The sequence below is a fragment of the Mirounga angustirostris genome, unplaced genomic scaffold, assembly GCF_029215605.1.
Source record: "Mirounga angustirostris isolate CCGP_5_RB_7025 unplaced genomic scaffold, mMirAng1.0.hap1 SCAF_2, whole genome shotgun sequence".
NCBI classification, from domain to species: Eukaryota; Metazoa; Chordata; class Mammalia; order Carnivora; family Phocidae; genus Mirounga; species Mirounga angustirostris.
In genome coordinates this window covers 117,215,066-117,237,667 of record NW_026991710.1, presented here as the reverse complement: position 1 = coordinate 117,237,667, position 22,602 = coordinate 117,215,066, and the positions used below count along the sequence as shown (strand labels likewise).

The 22,602-nt window shown below is 44.5% G+C and overlaps 1 protein-coding gene across 2 annotated transcripts in view; it reads left to right on the top strand.

Annotated features, from left to right (window-relative positions):
* MAML3 (mastermind like transcriptional coactivator 3) overlaps window positions 1-22,602 on the top strand; it is a 397,869-nt gene that overhangs the window by 213,189 nt on the left and 162,078 nt on the right. For both annotated transcript variants that reach the window (XM_045880414.3, XM_045880413.3), the window contains exon 2: window positions 20,315-21,814. In XM_045880414.3, coding sequence (XP_045736370.1) covers window positions 20,315-21,814 — 1,500 coding nt within the window. The remainder of the gene's footprint in view (window positions 1-20,314; window positions 21,815-22,602) is intronic.

Below are 22,602 nucleotides of genomic sequence, written 5' to 3'. Positions count from 1 at the left end.
TCTTTAAGTAAGGACTGTGATTCAAAATATATATTACATTGACTTATCATCTGTATTATCACAGTGTGTCAGAAAGCATATTGCTCATAGGCGGGAGGCACAGTAATTTGGAAGTACTCATTTTGATCTTGGCATGGGATGACCTTGGCCTATTACACATTCTTACTCTGCAGCTGTATCAGTTCCTAGGGCCGCCATTGCATGGTTCTACCAACGAGGTGGCTTAAAACAACAGAAATTTATTATCTCACAGTCCTGGAGGCTGGAGGTCTGAAATCAAGGTGTCAGCAGAGCTATGCTCCCTCGGACTCTGCGTGGATCCTTCATTGCCTCTTTCTAGCTTCTCAGGGTTTGCCAGCATTCTTTAGCATTCCTTGGCTTATAGCTACATAACTCCAATTTCTGCTTCTGCCATCACATGGAGTTCTCTCTGTGTCTCCATGTCTTCACATGGCTGTATTCTTACAAGAACAATCACGTTCATGTTGAATCAGGAGCCCACTCTACTCCAGTATGATTTCATCTTAACCAATTACACCTATGGTGACTCTGTTTCCAGATGAAGTCACTTTCTGAGGTACTGGGGTTAGAACTTCAACATATCTTTTTTGGGGGGAAAAACACAATTCAGTCCCATAACATACTTCTGCACTATATGTATATACCTCTGCTTCAGAGCCCTCAAAGAGCTTCCCTGTTCTTCTCTTATAATGGACTAATTCTACAAAACCTTCATTTGCTTTCTCCTCAAGCCCTGGGTTTTTCTTCCTCAGCAGTGTCCTTTCTTGGAGGTGAGATCCTTGCATCAATAAGTGAGAAAATTGAAACTTTTAGAACTAAGCTGCCTTGTCTGCCCCCCACCACCACACACACACAGTTGCATTTCAACATCCCTGTTCCCCACATTGTCTTTAAATCATTCTCTTGATGGCTCTGATGTTCCATTCTTCATTGTCTCAAAAACAAATATCTCGGTAGGAATGTAAAGTAGTTCAGCCACCATGGGAAATAATGTGGAGGTTCCACAAAAAATTAAAACTAGAACTACCACATGATCCCACAATTCCACTTCTGGATATATACCTAAAGGAATTGAAAGCAAGGCCTCGAGGTATTTGTAAAGCCATGTTCATAGCAGCACAGTCTATTCACAATCGACAAAAGGTGGAAGCAACTGAAACGTCCATAGATGGATGAGTGATCTACGCATATAATGGAACAGTATGCAGCCTTAAAAAGAGGAAATTCTGATACATGCTACAACATGGATAAACCGTAGGGATATTTTACTAAATGAAATATTCCAGTCACAAAAAGACAAATACTGTATGATTCCACTTACATGAGTTATCTAGAGTAGTTCAATTCATAGAGGCAGAGGGGCACCTGGGTGGCTCAGTCAGTTAAGCACCCGAGTCTTGGTTTCAGCTTGGGTCATGATCTTGGGGTCATTAGATTGAGCCCTGTGTTGGGCTCCGTGCTCAGTGGGGAGTCTGCTTGGGATTCTCTCTCTCTCTCTCTCTCCTCTGCCCCTCCCCACCATGTGCATGTGCTCTCTCTCTCTCTCTCAAATAAAAATAAATAAATAAAATCTTTAAAGTTATAGCAGCAGAATGCTGGTTTCCAAGGCCTGAGGGAAGGAGGGAATAGAGAGTTATTGTTTAATGGGCATAGAGTTTCAATTTTGCAAGATGAAAAGGGTTTTGGAGATGGGTGGTGGAGACAGTTGCACAACAGAGTGGATGGACTTAACACTAAATTGTACACTTTACGGTTAAGATAGTAAATTTTATGTTATGGATATTTTACCACAGTTAGACCTCTCCATCACAATTTTTCATTTGTCCCTGTTTCCTTAGGGCCAACCTCTCTGGCTCTCTGATTTCTCTTCACATTCAAACACACTCAAGACTTCCTTTTCCTGAAAAAAAAAAAAACCTTTACTTCACTTCCTGACATACCAGTCATGATGCCTTTTTTTTTTTTCCTCTTGCGTTTCCAAACAAGATTTCTTACACAAAAGTCGCACTCAGCATCTCCATTCCTCACCATTTGCTTTTCTTACTGATCAAAAACCTGGCATTCATTTGCAGCGTCATTCTAGAACTTTGCTATCCAATGGAAGAGCCACTCATTGAATGTAGCTCTCTTAAACTTAATTAAAATTAATGAAATTTAGAAGTCAGTTCCTCAGTAGTGCTAGGCGCATTTCAAGTACTCAACAGCCACAGGCAGCTAGATGCTAACATATCAGATAGTGTAGATACAGAATATCTCCATCATCTTGGTAAATTCTGTTGGACAGGCAGCATTACTCTTTAACAGTGATTCTCAAACTCATGAGAATCACTTTGAGGGCTTGCTAAAAAACAGGGTTCAGGCTCCATGATCAGAGTTTCTGATTCAGGAAATCTGGGGAACTGGCCAAGAATTTGCATTTCAGCAAGTTCCAGATGATATTAATGCTGTTGGATATCCTAGCAGAACCCTCTCTTAGATTCCCAGTGAATTACTCTGGATACTAATCTAATGGTGTCTTAGTTCTCATTTCAAACTGCAACTGACATTACAAATCTAACCACAAGTTCTTTTTTTGGGGGGGGGTCCTAATTTCCTGATGACGTTTTATTTTGATCTCTCACTAATACTATTTCTTTTTCTCTTTGCTGACTTCTCTCATCCAGTTAACAGGGCCCATCTCCAACTATGTGCTTACTTCTTAGGGAGGTTTTGCACCTGTGTTGTCTAGATTACCTCCTGTGTATGGCCGGATGGCTCTCAAATGAACATTGCTCTGTTTCTAAGATCATATCTTCAGATCTGTGGGATAACTGTATTTGAATATAACCCTAGTCTTGAACACTGCAATGTTAAAAACAAAGCTCCTGTGTCTCTGCCCTCTCTGTCCAATGAGCTGATGCTTCCCAGATGTCTGATAATTGTTGCCATGCATTTCTCTAAGTGATGTTAAGGTGCTTGCATGAAAAGCTCCATAGAAATGTCAAGTATTATGTGTACCTGTTCATTAAATATTCATGCAGTTAGAGGAGTCACCACTACAGTATGCTGAGCAGTTTCCTTAATGCCTTTCCTCCTGGTGACCAACTGTTTTATAGACTTAATCTGCTTAATCCTTTCCATGAGGTATAGTAGGGGTCACACATGAATATGCCCATTTTCAAATTAGGAACTGAGGTGTAGAAAAGTGTAAAAGAGTGGCCAAAGTCACAAAGTTTGTTATACTCCTGCCAAGGAACACCAGCTCCTGGGCATGATTCCCATGCTAAGCCCCAACTCTCTTGTAAAGCCCCCAACTCCCATGCAAAGCTCCCACTATTAGAGAACACTAAGCTTCTGGATTTAAACATAAAAAGAAATTGCTGAATGTGATTCAACGCATACTTCGCATAATGCATTTCTGTGACACTTCACAGTAATGAGTTAATTACCATGGGTACAGTATTAGAGTATACATATTCTGATAAGTTACAGCTGTAAGAAATCAGTAATGGCCATTAATCATTCCATGTTCATTCTTTACAAATCTCAGACTAGAAGTTAAGCTGCAGAGTTCCAACAAACCTAAGACAAATTTCATAGTCGTCATTTCTGCCATTTAGATGAAGAGTTTATGAACACAATAGACTCTCCATAATTTAAACTAATTTGGGCAAACAGCTGCCTGAATTGAGAAAAATCTGAACTGAAGTGTAGTGGTAAATATATACTACATGTATATATTTAAAAGTGGGGCGCCTGGGTGGCTCAGTCGTTAAGCATCTGCCTTCAGCTCAGGTCATGATTCCAGGTCCTGGGATCGAGCCCCACATCGGGCTCCCCGCTCTGCGGGAGGCCTGCTTCTCCCTCTCCCACTCCTCCTGCTTGTGTTCCCTCTCTCGCTGTGTCTCTCTCTGTCAAATGACTAACTGAAATCTTTAAAAAGAAAAAAAAGTAACAACTGCAATTCAAACTAGACCATCAAACTGTTAGTAAATAAACATCCTTGGGGAACTACTTTAATTAATATATGAGAAGAGTTCATAATGCATGTATCAACTGTTTATTTAAATTTGAGTCTCTTGAGTGCTTGAGTCCTTGAGACCCATTTCTACCTTAAGTAGGTTAAGCATTCCTACTATTCCCCTTATGATCTTTATTATACCTATTCTTTACATAGTAAGCTCTTTTTTCGTACATAAGAATACATACCAGGTTGGCCCTTAACCAAGCTACAGCTAAAGGCAAAATGATCAGCAATTGAATTCATCAGGTTTTACTATGTAACACGGAGAAACAGCAACCAACACAAACTTTTTCATTCTCTCAAATTTAGGAATTAGTTACATATTTTAGAAAAAAAAACACAAGGTTAAGAGGAACCCTAAAATGTCAGTTGGTTCACCTTCCAAGTATATCCCAATTAACTAGAGAGGAAAATTCCTGGCTGCTCGATTTAGAAGGAATTGTAGAGATTATTTTGTCCAGGCAAAAATGGAGGTGCAAATATTCAACTGACTTCCACAGAACACACAGCTTAGTCATGAGAGATGTGATTCTAGGACCCAGGGCCCCTGACTCGAAGCCTAAGATTAGGCCCACACCTATCTGCCACTTCTCCGTGATATATGTGGTAGTGGATACCCAGAAAAGGTGGAGAGCTCTGACTTATAACGCGGTCGAGTATCTAATGACCCAAACCGGCACATTCAGGCTCTTGGTGTAATTTCAGACCATTTATTCAGAATCTTCATGGTAGACGTAAAGAAGAGCCACACACTGTTCCAAAAGTTAACCAAATTGTGGTCACCAGAATAGGAATGTGGCTGTAGGCTATGTTTGACAAGTGTTATATGTAATGGGAGTCTTTTCCAGTGGACGCTTAGGAGCAGACTGAAAATGGGTAACAGGTTGTGAATTTCTTTGAAAGCCAGGGGTCTTGTGCATCTTTCACATTCTCTGTACCCAGCTCAGCACCTGACACCAAGCTGACCATCAAAATATGAAGAATGAACCATGTGATTTACACACTTTTGTTTTGAAGATAACTGTGATTTGGATTTAAGTGTATTTTTTTTTTTTCAAATTTCCTAAATCCAAGAAACATGTGCAGAAGAATTTAATGAATTCTTGCTCTCTGACTTAAAATGAGGCTCTTGGTTACTTGGTAACTACCTGCCAAAGTTCAGCTGCCCATCTGAGTTAACAGTGCCTTCTGGAGTGATTTTTGAAAGTGAGTCACTGATTTGAATCCAGAGTCCAAATAGAGACTCTGTTAGAGCAGGAACAAGCTTTGGAGACCAGGCAGGCCAGCCCTCTCATTTTATAATTGAGGAAACAGAGGTCCAGAAAGGTTAAGTAACTGCGGCCCGATCACATAATTAAGTTTGTTTAGTTGCTGTGCTTTAGTGAGATCTGGAAAGAGCCACATGCATATTTTTGCTTTTCAAGTTCCTGACATTTTCTGTTGTGTACACTCAGGGTATTTTTAAATACTGATAAGCATGTGAATGCAGACCTCATTTACTTAAATCTGGCAGTGTGGGCCGTCTTCAGTGAGATCTATCACATTGCCTTGCTTGATGCCTTTATGTTCAGCTCTTTTTGATTTGTGGTGTTCAACTGGACAAAAGGTAACAAAATATTCATTGCAGTAAAAATCTCCCACTCCCCCCCCTTTTTTTTTACAGTCAGGTAACTTCAAAAATATCCCTAAAGTCATCATTTGTTGTTACAAAAAATTTTGCTTCAGAACTGAGACCAAGGTGAAAAGAATTCTGTCCCACTGGAGTTTTAGAGCGCTCATAACCATGCAAAATTGTAGGCACTTACAGAAAATATTATGCAAACCTAACTGTAGCATTATAATAGAAACTGCTTAAATAATATCTGGATGGCTAGGTAAGAAAGATAAAACCATTGAAATACATACTTTTGACTCCACACTGTTACAGAACATTGACAACGCACCACAATTGGAACAGAAAGTTGACAAACTCTGAACCTGTTACAGGCAAAGAAATTGATTGCAGGGGGCACGGGGCTGCAGCAGGGAATCCTGACTATCATTCTTTGTTCTTCCTCTGAATTACATTGTGGCCTTAGTTTCTCTGTGCCTCAGCTTTCCTTCTGTGCGACTCTCTGAAGTGGGGTGGATTATCCGTGTAAAGTAACATTTATACTAAGCCTCAGGGAATGGTCCTTATTCGGCATCTCCTAAATAAGGGCACATCTCTTCTGCCTGCATTGAGGTTTTGCTCGGAGCCATCTTTCCACACTCGTTGGCCAGTAGTTAAGGGGTAAATGTGAAGTGTATTTTGAATTAGGGGTTAAATTTGGGAGAAAAACATTTTTTAAAAAATATGTTGTTAAACACTGGACCAAATAGCAATTGTTGAACTACTTGCCTCAAGACCAGATCTGTGTCGTATTAATTTTCTAAGTTAAGGATAGTTTTAGCCATTTGCTTGGTCAACTCTACAGGAATGATACTGAATTGTGCCTTCCCCAAAATTCACATGTTGAAATCCTAACCCCCTCAGTATCTCAGAATGTGGCTGTCTTTGGGAATTGGGCCTTATTTTAAGAGGTGAGGAAGTTAAAATGAGGCCATCAGGGTGGGCTTTAGTCCAACATGACTGGTGTGTCTATACGAAGAGAAAATTTGGACATACAAAGAGACCCCAGAGCTGCACATGCACATAGGAAAGGCCATGTGAGGACACAGTGATACAGTGGCCATCTGCCAGCCAAGAAGAAAGGCCTCAGCAGAAACCAGACCTGTCAACATACCTTGATTTTGAACTTCCAGGCTCTAGAAGTGTGAGAAAATTAGTCAAGACACCCAGTCTGTGGTATTCTGTTATGGCAGGCCTAGCAAACAAATCACTTCAAATATTTTACCTTTTGCAACCAACTTCTATCACCATGAAACCTGAAGTTTGCATTACAAGTGACTCTTTTTATTCCAGTGTCTCCCAAAGCCTTCTGGCTAAAGTCCAGACTTCATAATATGGCAGACAAGCCCTTCCTGATCTGTTTGGCTCTTACTTCCCCAGCCTCTTCCCCTTGTACCCTGGCTCAAGCCAGACACAACTATTTGAGGTTTCACTTAGAAGCCACACCTTCTTTCTTCTCCAGCTTCTTACCACATGGTGAGTCCAAAGTCTCAGTTTCCATTTCAGTCCCTCTAGGACTGAAGGGTGCCCCCCCTCCTTTGGGTTTCCATAACCCTGGTGCTCACTACAAACGACCTCATCCTTCCCGCCCTCTGCTTTTCTTTCCCTTCCACTCTGGAAGCTCTTGAATCTTGTTCACTAGTGGGTCCTAGTGCCTGACACACAGTAGCTGCTCCATCAGTTGAATCAAAGCATGAACAAATTTGTGCAAGATAGAATACTTATGGAGTGCCTAACCTACGAAAGACGCGGAGAGGACAGAGATAGGTTTAAACCAGATTATTCGTTGTATTAGCTTGTTAGGGCTGCCATAATAAAGTAGCACACACACTGGGCGGCTGAGACACCAGGTCTGGAAGCTGGAAGTCCAAGATCAAGCTATTCGCAGGGTGGGTTTCCCTAAGGCCTCTCTCCTTGGCTTGTAGATGGCTGTCTTTCTCATGTGGCTTCACGTGGTCTTCCCTGTGTGTGTATCTTTGTCCTAATTCCTTCTTCCTATAAGGACACAAGTCAGATTGGGTTAGGGACCACCCTAATGAGCTCATTTTAACTTAATTACCCCCGTTTTTACAAAGATTTATTTATTTATTTTAGAGAGGTGGGGTGAAGGGAGGAGGGAGAGAATCCTCAAGCAGACTCCCTGCTGAGCATAGAACCTGATGCAGGGCTCCATCCCATGATCCCAAGATTTTGAGATCATGACCTGAGCCGAATCAAGAGGCAGACACTCAACTGAATGAGCCACCCAGGTGCCCCTAACTTAATTACCTCTTTAAAGACCCTATCTCCAGATACAGTCACATTCTGAAGTGTACTGGGGTTAGAGCTCCAACATATGAGTTTGGGGAGGGCACAATCCAGATTGTAACATTAGTCAGGAGCACTGGCTTCATGGATGTTTGCCACTTGGGGTATCCCTGGGGTGAATGTAGACTAATACATTGCTGACTCCTTTGGAGAGTTATTTGCCATAGAGGTTCAGTAATGTACATTTTCATCAAGAAAGGGGCATTTTGGAGTTGATTATCATTTTCAGGGGTTGGAGTGGGTGATTAGAAATATTGGGAAATCCACATCCCCAAGAATAGAGTAAAATCCCAGGGGACCAAAGTAATAAAAACACTTGAGGATCTGATGGTGATTGCCAACATTGCCTTCCTCACTGGAAGTCCCCATTCTGAAATGGCCGGTACTTGGTTAACCCCAGGAAATTTGGTGGTTACATGTCCAGTTCCTACCCAAGAGATGAAAACGTAGGGACTGAAGGTTTTTTCCTCTGATCTTTACCGTTCATTGACTTTCAGGACCGGGAGAACTCTATGGAACACGGTCAAGTCTTGTCTTTGGGCTTCAGAGTAGACCTAGAGGATTTACACTTCTACCCCTTAAAGGGCTAAGAAAAGGTCCACCCGGGCTCGGCCTTGGTCACTCCCTGTACATAATTGAAATTGCTGCCCACAGAAGTCAGAGTGAGGTTGTAGGGAAGAGGCTGGGTAAGTGACTCTGACTGTTGCTATAACAACAGTACCTTGGTCTAATTTCTTTTGAAAAATGAATTTCGGCTGGTGGGATGAAGCCGAGCAGCTTCTCCGCACAGATAAAAACCCCACCGCCAGCCTCCCGAGCTCAGCTGTTCGTGGATCGAGTGCCCGGTCCTGCACGGGCCACTGCCCAGTTGAACATTTTCAGAGCCGGGTAGATCACACCTGTTTACCTGAATGCGAGAGTGTGCCCACGTGCATGTGGACATCTTCACCTGCGGGTGATTCATCCTGGAAAGAAGAATTCTCTAGTTCTGCCTTGTCTCCCGTTCCTGAACAAAAGTTACTCTAAACACATGTAAATAATGGTAATCTTGCTGGTAAATGAGGGCAGGTCCCCTAGCTTTCAGCTTTGGAGTAAAAGCCTGCTGTGGAATGGAGGTCTGGGAGTCAGACACTGTCTAGAAATAAGAATAACGTCCTTTCGCTCACGGGCTGCGATGGGGGGGAGTGTGTGGGTGGGAGAAGTTGAGAATTCTCTTCCAGGAAGTGGCTCTTCGCTGTGCTTCATGCAAACTACACCTCACCAGAAAGAGCAATGTCTGACCTCTGAGGGAAGCAAGAGGCTTTTTATAGACTAGATCTTATTTCAAACTTTGGTTTTCCACAGGGAGATAAACACGTGCTGGGATTGTGTTTGAAAGCAGTGTTGGGTCTGGGTGCTGCGGGCTATTTGTGTCCCCCAAGCTGGGTGCAGGACTTAAGCACCACTGAGTAAACTGGTCTCCTGGAAGGGACTAAAGACTAAAAGGAGAATTTATCGTTGAAAAGAAGGGACATTTTGAGTAAACAGTGCAATAAAAATATTCTTGATTTTTACCCAAGGGAGAGAAAAGTACTGAGCCTCCCTGAAGGATTTCTCCTTCCCGCCTTCCTCCTCCCAGAGAATAAACAAATCAGAATCTCCTGTGCTTCGTCCTAACATGCCCGTTCTTGGGTCTGTGTTGTTGGTGTAAGTCTCCAGCTGTGAATGATGCAGATAAGATCTGATCTTCTCATTTGCCCTCTTCCTCCCTATGGTTCTTTTCTTCTTCCTCACCAACCTCCTTCACAGTCATTTCTTTACAGCTCTAAATAAAATCCCATTAGGAATTTCAGATTGTAATACGAGGTCACACATATAGGCATGTTTGAATATATAACGTATGCATGACTTCTAGTAAGAGATGGCAGAGACGTTCCTAAGAAAATTGTTTCTTGTCCTTAAAAATAAACGTAATGTAATACGTGTGCGTGTTTTTATGTGTATGAGAAGACAGAGCCGTTCGGGGTTCAGATTGTGGAATTCGGATGGCAACCACAGATCTCAGAGGAGCTTTTCTGACAGAGCGCTACCAAGGAAAGGAAGCTGCTACTGGGATGCGCACATTTGCTCCCTCCCGAAGTTTTCAGGGCTACAGCTCTCATCACTTCTCAAACGCATGCTAAATTTGCAGAGGAACATCTTCCTTTGAAGAGGAGCACAATGCTTTTCTGTGAATCAGGCAGATCTGACTGGGAGACATGAACACATCCTCCTTAGACTGTCATGACACGGGTGTCTAAAACCCTCTCCCAGAATTTCTCAGCAAGGTTTGCTCATGTTTAATCAGGACAGGAGTCATCAGATGCAGAATAGCAGAGTAGGGGAGAACAAGTGCAGCTGAGAAGAGGCTCTGCTGTGTGCCCTGGGACAAATTACTATCCTCTCTGAGCCCGTTCCTCATCCATCAGAGAGTTGTTGTGAGGATTAATCTAGGTAATATATGTAAAGCACTTAGCTTAATGCCTGGTACAGGGTAAGCTCTCAGCCAGTTAGAATATTAAATGACTTCAAGGATATCTTGAACATTTAGTAAGCAGTGAATCAAATTCTCTGGTAAAAACTTAGAAGTTTAGAGCTTTCAGGGCGTCTGGGTGGCTCAGTCAGTTAAGCATCTGCCTTTGGCTCAGGTCATGATCCTGGAGTCCCGGGATCAGGCCCCACGTCAGGCTCCCTGCTCAGCGGGGAGCCTGCTTCCCCCTCTCTCTCCCTTTACCTCCCCCCGCCCCCCGCCCCCGTTCCACCGCTCATGCTATCGCTCTCTCAAATAAATAAATAAAATCTTAAAAAAAAGTTTAGAGCTTTCTACTGAAAACTATGTGAGGAGATTCGAAAATCATATAACCTTGGCATTTGCAGAAATAACAGTCTCAGTTTTTAATGAGTAGTTAATAATTGCTGAAGCACCAATTTGAACTACATGTATGAAGCTTGTGAAAAACATTGTAACTTCAGATATAAAACGTACACAGGATTCGTGTGACTTGTGATGAAAATATAATTTGCCCATTCAGTTGAGAGAAAGCCAAGAGCCTGTATGAACATTTCTGTATTTGGAAGTATGGAGATTTGAGAGGTTGGGACTTAGCGTTTCTAAATGCCAGGGGCCTGTCTGCCACTGCTACTGATGTTTTATGATCCACTCTCAGTATGTTGCTGTATGTTCGGTTGGTGCTTATTACACATTTAAGAAGAACTAAAGGATAGGGGCGCCTGGGTGGCTCAGTCGGTTAAGCGTCTGCCTTCGGCTCAGGTCATGATCCCGGGGTCCTGGGTTCGAGCCCCGCATCGGGCTCCCTGCTCTCGCGGGAAGTCTGCTTCTCCCTCTCCCACTCCCTCTCCCCATTCGTGCTCTCTCTCTCTCTCACTCTCTCTCAAATAAAAGCTTTAGAAAGAGAATAACTGAAGGATAAAAGCATACATAAAAATCCAACCACACACACATTTTAAATGCTTTTAAAAAGTACCTTACTCTGGGACCTCGACGGCTGGAATTGGGTGAGCATCCATGTTTCAAACACTGAAGAGAGGTACGATCATTCTTGTGTACACCTAAGACTACTTGGAAATAGAGTTTTAAATCTGACTCATAGGAGAAAGGAAAAAGATCATGGTCATTTCTAAAAATAACCTCAAAGTCCCCCAGAATGTTCTGAATGGCCCTGTTCCCTTGAACTGGGGTGCTGAGCAGGGCCCCGGCATTCCCTGGGCTTTCTGTGGCTAAGGTTACAGATACCCACTAGGATGCCCCTTTTAAGATGATCCTTTTCCTCCTGGGCATTTCAGAATCGTGATTTCTAACTGCCCATGGCTGACATTCCCTCCAGAGACCCAACATTTCCCACTGATCGGGTCCAGAGAAGCTGCACCCTGGGATGGTCACAAGGAGAGGTTTTTAACTCTTGGCTTTCAGGAAAATAGCATGTGTGTGTGTGTGTGTGTATTTTTCATATGACTTTTATTATGTTGTAAAGTTGTTTTCTTTCTAAAATAATGTTAGGAGTATGTAAGGCTGACAAGACTTCAGGAGTTGTGATAAGATTTCTCTTTTTCTTTTGTGTTGCTCTGCCCTTCACATAGATCTTAAAAAAAAACTGCTCAACTTTTGTCAATACATGTTTGACATGTGTTTACTTTCGGGTATGGTCTTTGTTCTTAGGACCGAGTCAACCCCTCAGCGCCTGGCACATGGGTACACAGCATGCCCTCCGTTCATCTGAATGAAAGTGAAGGGAAGTATAAATGTGGAGGGAGAAAATGGTCTAGGATAATACTTTGCTCAGAGAAACCTAAAATGTAAAAAAATAAACATTTTCATGAAAAGTCTTATAGAAATCCAGCAGGTTTCTACAGAATCCAGGGTCCTCTGAGGTTTGAACTAAAACAATCTAGAGTGTTGTTTCTTAGTCCTGTTTGTGAGCTGTCCCAGAGTATCACTAGTTAACTCAGGAACATTTTATATGGACATTGGGTTTGTGTGTGTATGTATATTTAAAAAAAAAAAATCACACCAACAACTTCAGAATGTCAGAACACCAACAGAATTCTTATTCTAGATCAGAATTCCTAAAAACTAGGGATCCTGGACCAATTACCTCAGAGGAATCAAGGTTTTTATTAAATATCTTTAGATACCCATGCCTCCAACCAGTGTCCCGCTCTGGGTCCCACCTTGAGCTACTAAATCAGAAACTGTGGTCATGGGACTAAGAAATCTGCATTTTTAACAGTTCTCCAGGTCCCTTTAGAGTTGGATAATGAATGGTCTAGAAAATTGAACCTCTAAATAAACCTCAAAGGATCCTTTCTAAGGGTGCTTGAATCTGGAAGACAGTTCTGGAAGTGTTTTTGCACACTGTTCATACTCTAATAATTAAAATATCTAACACATGAGTATTCTGGGTCACTCTTCAAATTTATCTATGTGTTCATAAGCTTATTATCTGCTGGTAGAATGGGAAGAGAATAACCGTATGAAAATTGATAGTGAATCATCTTCTGGTTTGATTGGAGCAGATCAAAATGACCAAAATGTTCTCTTTGAGCCTCTAAATTGGTTATAGCATCTGCAAACTGAAATTCCAATTCATCTTCAAGTCCTGGGAAATGGTTGTATCTCTAATATGGTTGAAGAAAGCTCACTCACGCAGCTGGTTGGTGAGTGAAAACCACTTAAAGCCTTTGTATGGAAATTCAAAATTCAGCTATGAAAATATCCAGAATTCTGAGTTGACACACTTGTCAAAACATCTGACCTTGGTAATGCCACATGAAGTCTCTGGGTTTCAGTTTCAGTTTTCCTTTGCACAGTTGTCTTCCTGTCTCTCTGGTTGTTCTCCGCATAGATTCCCTGAATCCTTAAGAGTCCTCAAAAATATTGAGGAGGGGACAGTTCACAAGCCATTTCCAGCATCTTAAAAGAACCAAAATAAATTGGACATTTACTCAATTGTCATGAAAATGCTAGGCAGGCCAACATTTTCAAGCACGTACTTTCGGGGATAATTCCATAAATTCAGTGTGGTCATTTGAGAGATCGCCTTAGTGGTCATTCATAAGTACAGTCCCACGAAGAAACAGGAAAGCAGTTATAGGATGATATGTATGAGAATGCCATGGGAGCATGTGGATGGCCTCCAGGATCGGGCCTGAGGGGAGGGGCTGTCAAGAGTGACTGTAGAGTAGGTAATGTCTAAACTGAATTGGGAAGGACAAATAGATTTGGTCAGGTGAAGAAGCTGGATAAGAGGATATATGCAAAGGCCCAGAGTGACAGAGAATAAACACCGTCTGTCCTGAGAACTACAAATAATTACGTGTAGCCAAAGGGTTAGAGTTGATTGGTGTTGGGAGGGGGTGTGCACAGGTGGAAGGGAAGAAGGTGAGAGGTGATAGCTAAGACAGGAGAGGGGTAAGTAAGCAGAGATGAGGATCGACTTGCGGAGGGCCTCTGTGCTGGATTTAGGTGATGCTGAAGACAGAAAAGCTGCAGGTGGGCAATGGGCATGACCAGGTTCACACTTTATAAAGAAAAATACAGGCACAGTGCAGAGAACCGGTTTGGAGGGGAACGAGCAAGACTGGGGAAGAGAGAGTCGTTCGGGAGCTGCTGCAGAAATCACAAGAGAAGTGTTGATGATCTGAACGAATGCAGTGGCATTGGGGGTGGAAGATGAAAATAAAATTTGTAGATGATAAGAACAGATAGTTCTTGAGGTTTAACTGGGTGTGGGTGGTTGGAGAGAATGGGATCGGGGATGATTCCTGAAAACAGTGTGAGAGAGCATTCTGATGATCAGCATCGGAGTCCAGTGCCAGTGATGAAGGCACAACCAGGCTTTGCCATCCATGGGGGAGGGTGTGGTGTGGGCTCTGCAGTCAGGCCTGAGTCTGAATTTGAACCTGGGTCCCCCTTCCCCTCCTCCCCCCCTCCCCCGCCCCAGCTCTGTCATTTTGTAATCTTGCTTTATCTTACTATGCCTGAAGTTCCTTCTCCATAAGATAATTATAATAAACCCTATTTTTTACAAGCATTAGGCGTAGGAGACAAGGAATCTGATGGCTTACCCTGATGGCTTTCATCTTAAAGGCTCCATTATTAATAGCAGTATCATCTTCTTTATTACCAGGCTCCATGACCCTGCCCAATTTCATGCAAAATTAGGGCCAAGGCAATATGAGGTTTTTGTTTTATTTTGTTTTTTGACTTACTAGCACTGCTAAAAGCCAAAAGGCAGAAAGAATCTCTTTTTCGAGGGTATGCTGGCCCAGGGGACCCCTAAGAAGCGCCTCTGTGTGAGCAGAGGCCTGGTAATCTTAGCTATGTTCCTCATCCCTGTTATGGGTGTCATCTACCCCGCCCCATTCCACCTTCTCCAAAGCACTGACCTTTTCCCCATAGAGCCGTAAGACCAGCACATGACCTGCCCCAAAGATTTTATATGAGGATAAAATACGATCCTTTGTGAAAGTACTTTATAACCCCAAAGGCAAAGCTATTCTTCTTACTACTGGTGTGAGTGTCCTATCACGCCTCCCAAACCATTCTGTCTCTCTCAGCCTCTCAATTTCTTTCTGTGTCTCTCGGTTCCTCTCTTCCCCTACCCCCATGCCCCCTTTCTGTCTGTCTGTCTGTCTGTCTCTCACACCTACATCCACGCACATCATGGTTTCATGGGAGACCAACGCTATCAAGCCACACTGGAGGTGAGAGACTCGTGCTGAAGCCATTCTGGAGGACGACTTGTCTCCTCTGGAGTAACTGACACGTGCTAGTGGCCCATATTGTCACAGGCATGGGATGAACAGCATACTTCAGCTCCTGGCACCACAGCCTCTCTTAATGGGTGAAAACATTTATATGTAATAACAGTAAGAGAGGAACAAGGAAGCTGATGCTCAGTAAAGAGTTTCTGTGATTCTTCCGCAAGGGCACAAATCATACTAAGAGGCTTCCAGCTTTGTACGGCAGAAGGGCCAGGGACTTCCCTGAGATGAAGCCATTTGGGATGAGACTCTTACCCGAGTCCTTGGGAGGCAGGGGCTCACAAGGATACCCCTCTATTCAGTCAGCCATCCTCCTGCTCACTGAGCAGAGTGCTTGCGAGTTCCTCAGCCTTCTCAAGCTCACAGGTTCTATCTCTTCCTGCCTGTTCTCCTTCTGTCTTGTGAGAGGGACATGAGAGAATTAGACTCACAAACCACCTTTCCGTAGAGCAAACAATAATGAGATAGACAGTAGAGATTCTAAGATTGCTCTAACTATTTGGGGCACAACAAAACATAAAACCACAACATAGCATATTCAGTGATGTCTTTCTTATTTGCTTATTTCCCAAATGTTGTATGTCAATAAAGGGACCAGCAGTGGAGAACTTGAGGCCCTCAAGGAAAAGGAAATACTCAGCAGCTCCATTCCGGTCACATGCTGAAAATGCATTCAATTTGAACCTCAGCAATCTCGTGCCGCCCTACAATCTAGGACACGAATGCATTAGCGTTTGGACTTCGGCTTGAATGGCAAACTTGATTTTTGTTGTTCATATTAAAAAAAGCTACGCCAGATGCTTGGAAAACATGAGGATTTGCCAGCTAGGGAACAGAAATATTATCATTCTACCTATTTGTAGTTTGAAGATCCAGAAAGTAATCGATCTCACTTGCAGTTGTGACTATACTGGTATCACTGAATTTTTTTTTTTTAATATTTTATCCATTTGACAGAGAGAGAGACAGCGAGAGAGGGAACACAAGCAGGGGGAGTGGGAGAGGGAGAAGCAGGCTTCCCGCGGAGCAGGGAGCCCGATGCGGGGCTCGATCCCAGGACCCCGGGATCATGACCTGAGCCCAAGGCAGACGCTCAACAACTGAGCCACCCAGGCGCCCCTCACTGAATTTTAAAGATAATAATAGCTAAGGCTTAGGTGGGTACTTACAGGTTACCGGGCATGAAGCTAAGTGTTTTCTATGTTACTGCATTTAAGTTTGTTCTCGCAGTAACTCTATGAGCTAGATATTATTAACCCATTTTGCAGATAAGGAAACCAAAACTTAGGAGAAGTTAAAGAAGTTTTCCAGGATCCATTCATTCAACAGATAATGATCGACCATCAACTCTGAGCTACTGGGGACCCATTAGTGAACAAAAGAGAAAAATCCCTTCCCTCATGTAACTCACTTTCTAATGGAGGGGATCATAGCTAATGTATTAAGTACCAGACGACATTTATATGTATTAACTCTTCGGTGGCGGGGGTGGGGGAGGTGGTAGTCTCAGGTTTGACCCCAGGCATTCTAACTACAGAGCCAGGGCTCCTGTTTCTGTATTACTGCCCAGTGCTGCCTCACCCAGGTAGGCCCCCTCAGCTGGAAGAGGTGAAACTTGGGGTTCCAGCCAGACGTGTCCTTCAGCATGGTCTCAGCCACCACTGTTTTACAGAGGAACAAACAGACCATTTGTCTTTATTTCCCCATCCCGCCCCATCTATTTCATGGCCAACAACAGAATCATGGACCTGAACTTTCTAAAATAAAGTCAGGTTCATTTTTAAGACATTTTTTTTTTTAACAGTGGTGCCAAGGGCCCCAAGTCTTCTCTTCTTTAGGCCCTGAAGCTGTGATATTTGAACTTGCTGCTGAGCGTTGGAGCTACATTCAGGTATCTGCCATACCTGAATTTTCTAGCAGTTTCTGCCTCATAGGATGGATTGAACCAGCATCTTTTTTGAAGTCAAATTCCAGTGTGTCCCAGTTAGGCCCTTGTTTTCAGCAATTCTGGGGCTTCTACTAAATGACTGCAGACAGTGTCTGGTGTTGTGATTAAAAATATCAGATTTAGGAACAAGGGTTAGACTGGATTTTTACTCAAGGACCTTTTCTGTTTACTTTTGAAATGGAATCCTCTACTTATGAGAGCATAGCAATCAAGTGGTACTGCTTAGAGTCCCCCAAACCATCTGCAGATTGGTTTTATTATACATGGGGCTCCTCTAGAGCCCTGGCAGTTCCACGTGTGAGTGCTGAAGAACAGGGTCAGAGGGAACTCTGTTCCTCTCTCCCCTTGCTTCCATGATGCACTGCACCTTTGCAGGAATAAGAGAGTGCCCAAGTGGAGGACCGCTCTCCCTCCTCCCTGCTCCCCAAGTCATCCTGCCTTCTGCCTTCCACTCTGTGAAGTTACTGAATCCCTCTTCTAACCTGACTTAGTCTTCCTGTGGTCATTCAGCAGCCACTTCCTCAGTACTTACCCTATGCCAAGCTCTTTGATCAGAGCCCCACACACTGGCCCCTTTCTGGCAGAAAGGAAGGGGGCAGACGGATGAATAAGGTTTATAGTTAATAAATCCACAGAGTTAACAAGAGTTTCCTTAACTGGACTTCTCAGATAAGTCCATTTTAGTGGACACAACACTCTACATTCTCCAGGGTAAGAATTCCCATTACCAGGAACCTCAGCTCCTGGGTCATACTCAAGTTCCAGTGGCAAAAATTCCCACAGAACAGGAAAGCAAAGGCCCCGCAACCGTCAGGGCTGGACTCCTGCTGCACAAGGTCCCCACCGGGGAGGTCTGGGTCCTGCAGCTTTTTGAGCAAAAAACTCTCTTGTAGGGGCCATCTGCCCCAAAGTCTGGGGCTATTGATGGACGGTGCTGTGCCTGAGCTGAAGGAGCATCACACGGCTTCATCCCTCGCAGATCATGTGCACCAGGGCCCTCTATTGGATTGCACACTAAATTGTTAGCGATCTATGCAGACATTATCTTTTCTATAAATCAGCCAATCCATGGCACACACCAAGAAAGTCAGGCATTTCTTAGGGTCCAATGAGGCTGCCTCCTGCTCTGATTAAAACTCACCTCTTTCAGCTCCTGTGAATTAGACAGCAGAATTAATCATTCAGTTTGCCATTATTTATCAACTACTGCTGTGAGCCTGAACACCAGGTGTGGCCCCACAGATACACAGTAAGCAAATCAGTCAGAGTACCTACTACACTCTTGGAGCTCACTAAACAGCCACTGAAGCAATCGCCCCAAAGTATGGTGGTAGGAGCTCCAACTGGGGAAGTAGAGGTTGCTTGGAAAAACTTATTCCAGGATATCCAACCCAATATAGGTGGATCAAAGAAGGGACCTAATGTAGTTGGGGGTGGGGAAGGGAGGTAAGAAGATTTCCTAGAGGAAGTGAAATCTAAGATACAATCTGAAGGATGAGTAGCTGTTGACCTAGGGGAGGGGGGCGGGAGAAGTTTGTTCCAAGAAAAGAAAACAACAGGTTTTCTACCCTGGAGGTAGAAGGAAGCTTGGCACATCTAAGAAACTGAAAGACTTTCTAGGGAGTTGATAGAAAATGTTTGGCAGAGGACAGGGAGGTGATGTTAAACAGAGAAGCAAGAAGATGAACCCGGAATGATGAGCAGAAACCAGGTGAAGTAGGCTCAGATTGGATTTCAATCTAAAGGCAATGGAAGCCATTGCAGAGTTAGAAACAGGAAAGGCAAAGTATTTCTTGAAAGAGGTGGCAGCATAGAGAATAGATTGTTGGAGAGCAAAGCAATGGATAAAAGAATAGATGAAAGAGTAATGGAGGGTGAATGGAGGCAAGGCAAAGAGACTAGTGAGAAGACTATTGCAACAATTTAGCCAGAGAAAATGGTATCCTGGCCTAGGATAGTAGCAGTGAGTTTGGAGATGAGTGGACATATTAGAGGGATATTTTAGATGTGGAATCCGTAGGACTTGGTGGTTGGTGATGTGAGGCGTTTTGAGAAGAATGCTCAGGTTTCCAGTTTGGGTAAGTGAGTAGATATTGAGTAGGGAACTGGGTAGATACTGGGATGGAGAGCATGGTTGAGGATCATGTTTGATAACCAGCTCACTGCTGAGACGTGTTGAGTTTTAGATGCCTATGAAACATCCAGGAAGAGGGGTCTGAAGTTAATAGAACTCCGCAGAGAAGACTGGACTGGGTACCTCGTTAACAGGATCATCAGCCTAGAGAAGATGGTTGAAGCTGTTGAAATGGATGCAATCATGTAGTTAAGCATGTAGAGTGGGCAGGAACAAAAGCTTATGAGCAAACAATGAGGAATTCCAACATTTAGGAGAAAGAACGAAGAATACATAGGACACTGAGAAAGAGCAGACGGAGAGAAAGAAAGAAACCCAGGAAAATGTGATAGCATGGAAAGCAATGGAAGCATGCTTTTAGAGCAGAGTGGGTTGCTGCATCACAAGGTGCTGGGTGGCCAAGTAAACAAGAACTGGAAGGAAGTTGTGGGTCATGTCAACCATTAATCTTCATTTCTGTGCTATTCAGTAAACGTTAAATTCCATATTCTTAGAGGATTTTGAGTGTTTTTCAAAATACTGTTGATTTAATTCCTTGACGTCTTCAGTTAAGATGTGAGAAGAAGTTAAGATAGGTATTAACATCTTGCGAAAGTATAACACATTTGGGGCCAAGTCTCACATTATGCGTTGCTTTGGAAAATAATGATGGATGATTCTCTGCTGTAAGAGAAGTACTGCCTTTAACTGTCTCTTTTTCTTTTGTTCCCCACCCTCCAATCTTTATTTTGTTTTCTATCTCTTAGCCTCATGAGCTGTTCTTTTAGATAAAACCTTTCCCCACAGGATTTGAAGCCTGGCCACTCTTGAAATTAGATGTGGAACTTCTTTCCCGTGTGTGATAAAGCATTTAAAAGTTAGTTCACAGCAGTCGTACATCACCTTGCTCAAAGAGTGAACGATGACTTGGAGATTTACTCACCACCCTCTTTCCCGTTTCTTTCCCAGCTCCAAGAGACTGTGAAGAGGAAGTTGGAAGGAGCTCGATCACCACTTAATGGAGACCAGCAGAATGGTGCTTGCGATGGGAGTTTTTCTCCAACGAGCAAGAGAATACGAAAGGACATTCCTACAGGAATGGAAACCCTCAATATGCCACTGCCTTCAGCTTCTCCTCTTCACCAACTTGACCTGAAGCCTTCTTTGCCCTTGCAGAATAGTGGGACTCACACTCCCGGGCTTCTAGAAGATCTAAGTAAGAATGGTAGGCTTCCAGAGATCAAACTTCCTGTCAACGGTTGCAGTGACCTGGAGGACAGCTTCACCATCCTGCAGAGCAAGGACCTCAAACAAGAGCCTCTAGATGACCCTACTTGCTTAGACACATCCGAAACGTCTCTTTCAAATCAGAACAAGCTGTTCTCAGACATTAACCTGAATGATCAGGAGTGGCAAGAATTAATCGATGAGCTGGCCAACACGGTCCCTGAGGATGACATACAGGACCTGTTCAACGAAGACTTTGAGGAGAAGAAGGAGCCCGAATTCTCGCAGCCGGCGACGGAGACCCCTCTCTCCCAGGAGAGTGCGAGTGTGAAGAGCGACCCCTCCCACTCGCCTTTTGCACACGTCTCCCTGGGATCTCCCCAGGCGAGGCCCTCCTCCTCTGGCCCTCCCTTTTCTACGGGCCCCACGGCCGCGAGTTTGCCTTCGGTGGCCAGCACTCCCGCAGCTCCAAACCCCGCCAGCTCACCAGCAAACTGTGCTGTCCAGTCCCCTCAGACTCCCGGCCAAGCGCACGCTCCAGGCCAAGCCCCAGCCCGGCCTGGAAACGGTTATCTCCTTAATCCGGCAGCAGGGCCCGTGGCCGGGGCCAGCTCCGACATGTCGCCGGCGGAGCAGCTCAAGCAGATGGCCGCGCAGCAGCAGCAGAGGGCCAAACTCATGCAACAGAAGCAGCAACAGCACCACTCCAACCAGACCTCCAGCTGGTCGCCCTTGGGGCCCCCGTCCAGCCCCTACGGAGCAGCCTTCGCTGCGGAAAAACCAAATAGCCCAATGATGTACCCCCAAGCCTTTAACAACCAAAACCCCGTAGTGCCTCCCATGGCAACCAACCTGCAGAAGACGACAATGAATAACTACCTCCCTCAGAACCACATGAGTATGATCAATCAGCAGCCAAATAACTTGGGTACCAACTCCTTAAACAAACAGCACAATATTCTCACCTACGGCAACACTAAGCCTCTGACCCATTTCAACGCGGACTTGAGTCAGAGGATGACCCCCCCGATGGCCAACCCCAACAAAAACCCGGTGATGCCCTACATCCAGCAGCCGCCGCCGCCACAGCAGCCGCCGCCGCCGCCGCCGCCGCCGCCGCCGCCGCAGCTCCAGGCCCCCAGGGCGCACCTGAGCGAGGAGCAGAAGCGCCTGCTTCTCCTGAAGCAGAAAGGCGTGCTGACGCAGCCCATGGCTTACGCCGCGCTTCCATCCCACGGGCAGGTGAGTGTGAGCGCGAGCGGTTCGCGCCGCGCTGCTGGTGCGTTTCAGACCCGCGGCGCGCCCTGCTCTCCGCGCGCCGGGGGCGGCGGGCTTTCGGTCCCTGCGTGCCGGTTCCTTCCCGTCCTGCCTCCTGGCGTTGCCAGGCGTAGGTTCTGGTTTGTGCTTCGTTTTGTATGGTTTTCCCCCTTTCTTCTAAGAGATGGAAAAGGTTGGGACGGTAGACTTTCCTGTGTTTGAACGTCGAGGAATCAAACTTCCTTTATTCCCGCCAGCAGATAAGGAACCAGAAAGTACGGTCAAGTTCGCGCTCCGAGAGAGGCAGGCCGTGGAGGTCACAGGGCAAAGCATGCTGCTCCTTCCTGGCTTCTCTCCCAGGTCACGGAGTCCTAGACTCGGGGTTACGGTAGCGGGGCCGGAGCGTTTCAGGGATCTCCGCAGCGGTTTCATAAGGCCCTGAACATCTCCGCCTATCTCACTGAACTGTGAATAATGGAAACGTGGATTCTTTTTTTTTTTTTAATTTTTTTTTTAAAGATTTTATTTATTTATTTGAGAGAGAGAGAATGAGAGAGAGCACATGAGAGGGGGGAGGGTCAGAGGGAGAAGCAGACCCCCCGTTGAGCAGGGAGCCCGATGCGGGACTCGATCCCGGGACTCCAGGATCATGACCTGAGCCGAAGGCAGTCGCTTAACCGACTGAGCCACCCAGGCGCCCGGAAACGTGGATTCTTTTTTTTTTTTTAATTTTTTTTTTTTAAGATTTTATTTATTTATTTGAGAGAGAGAGA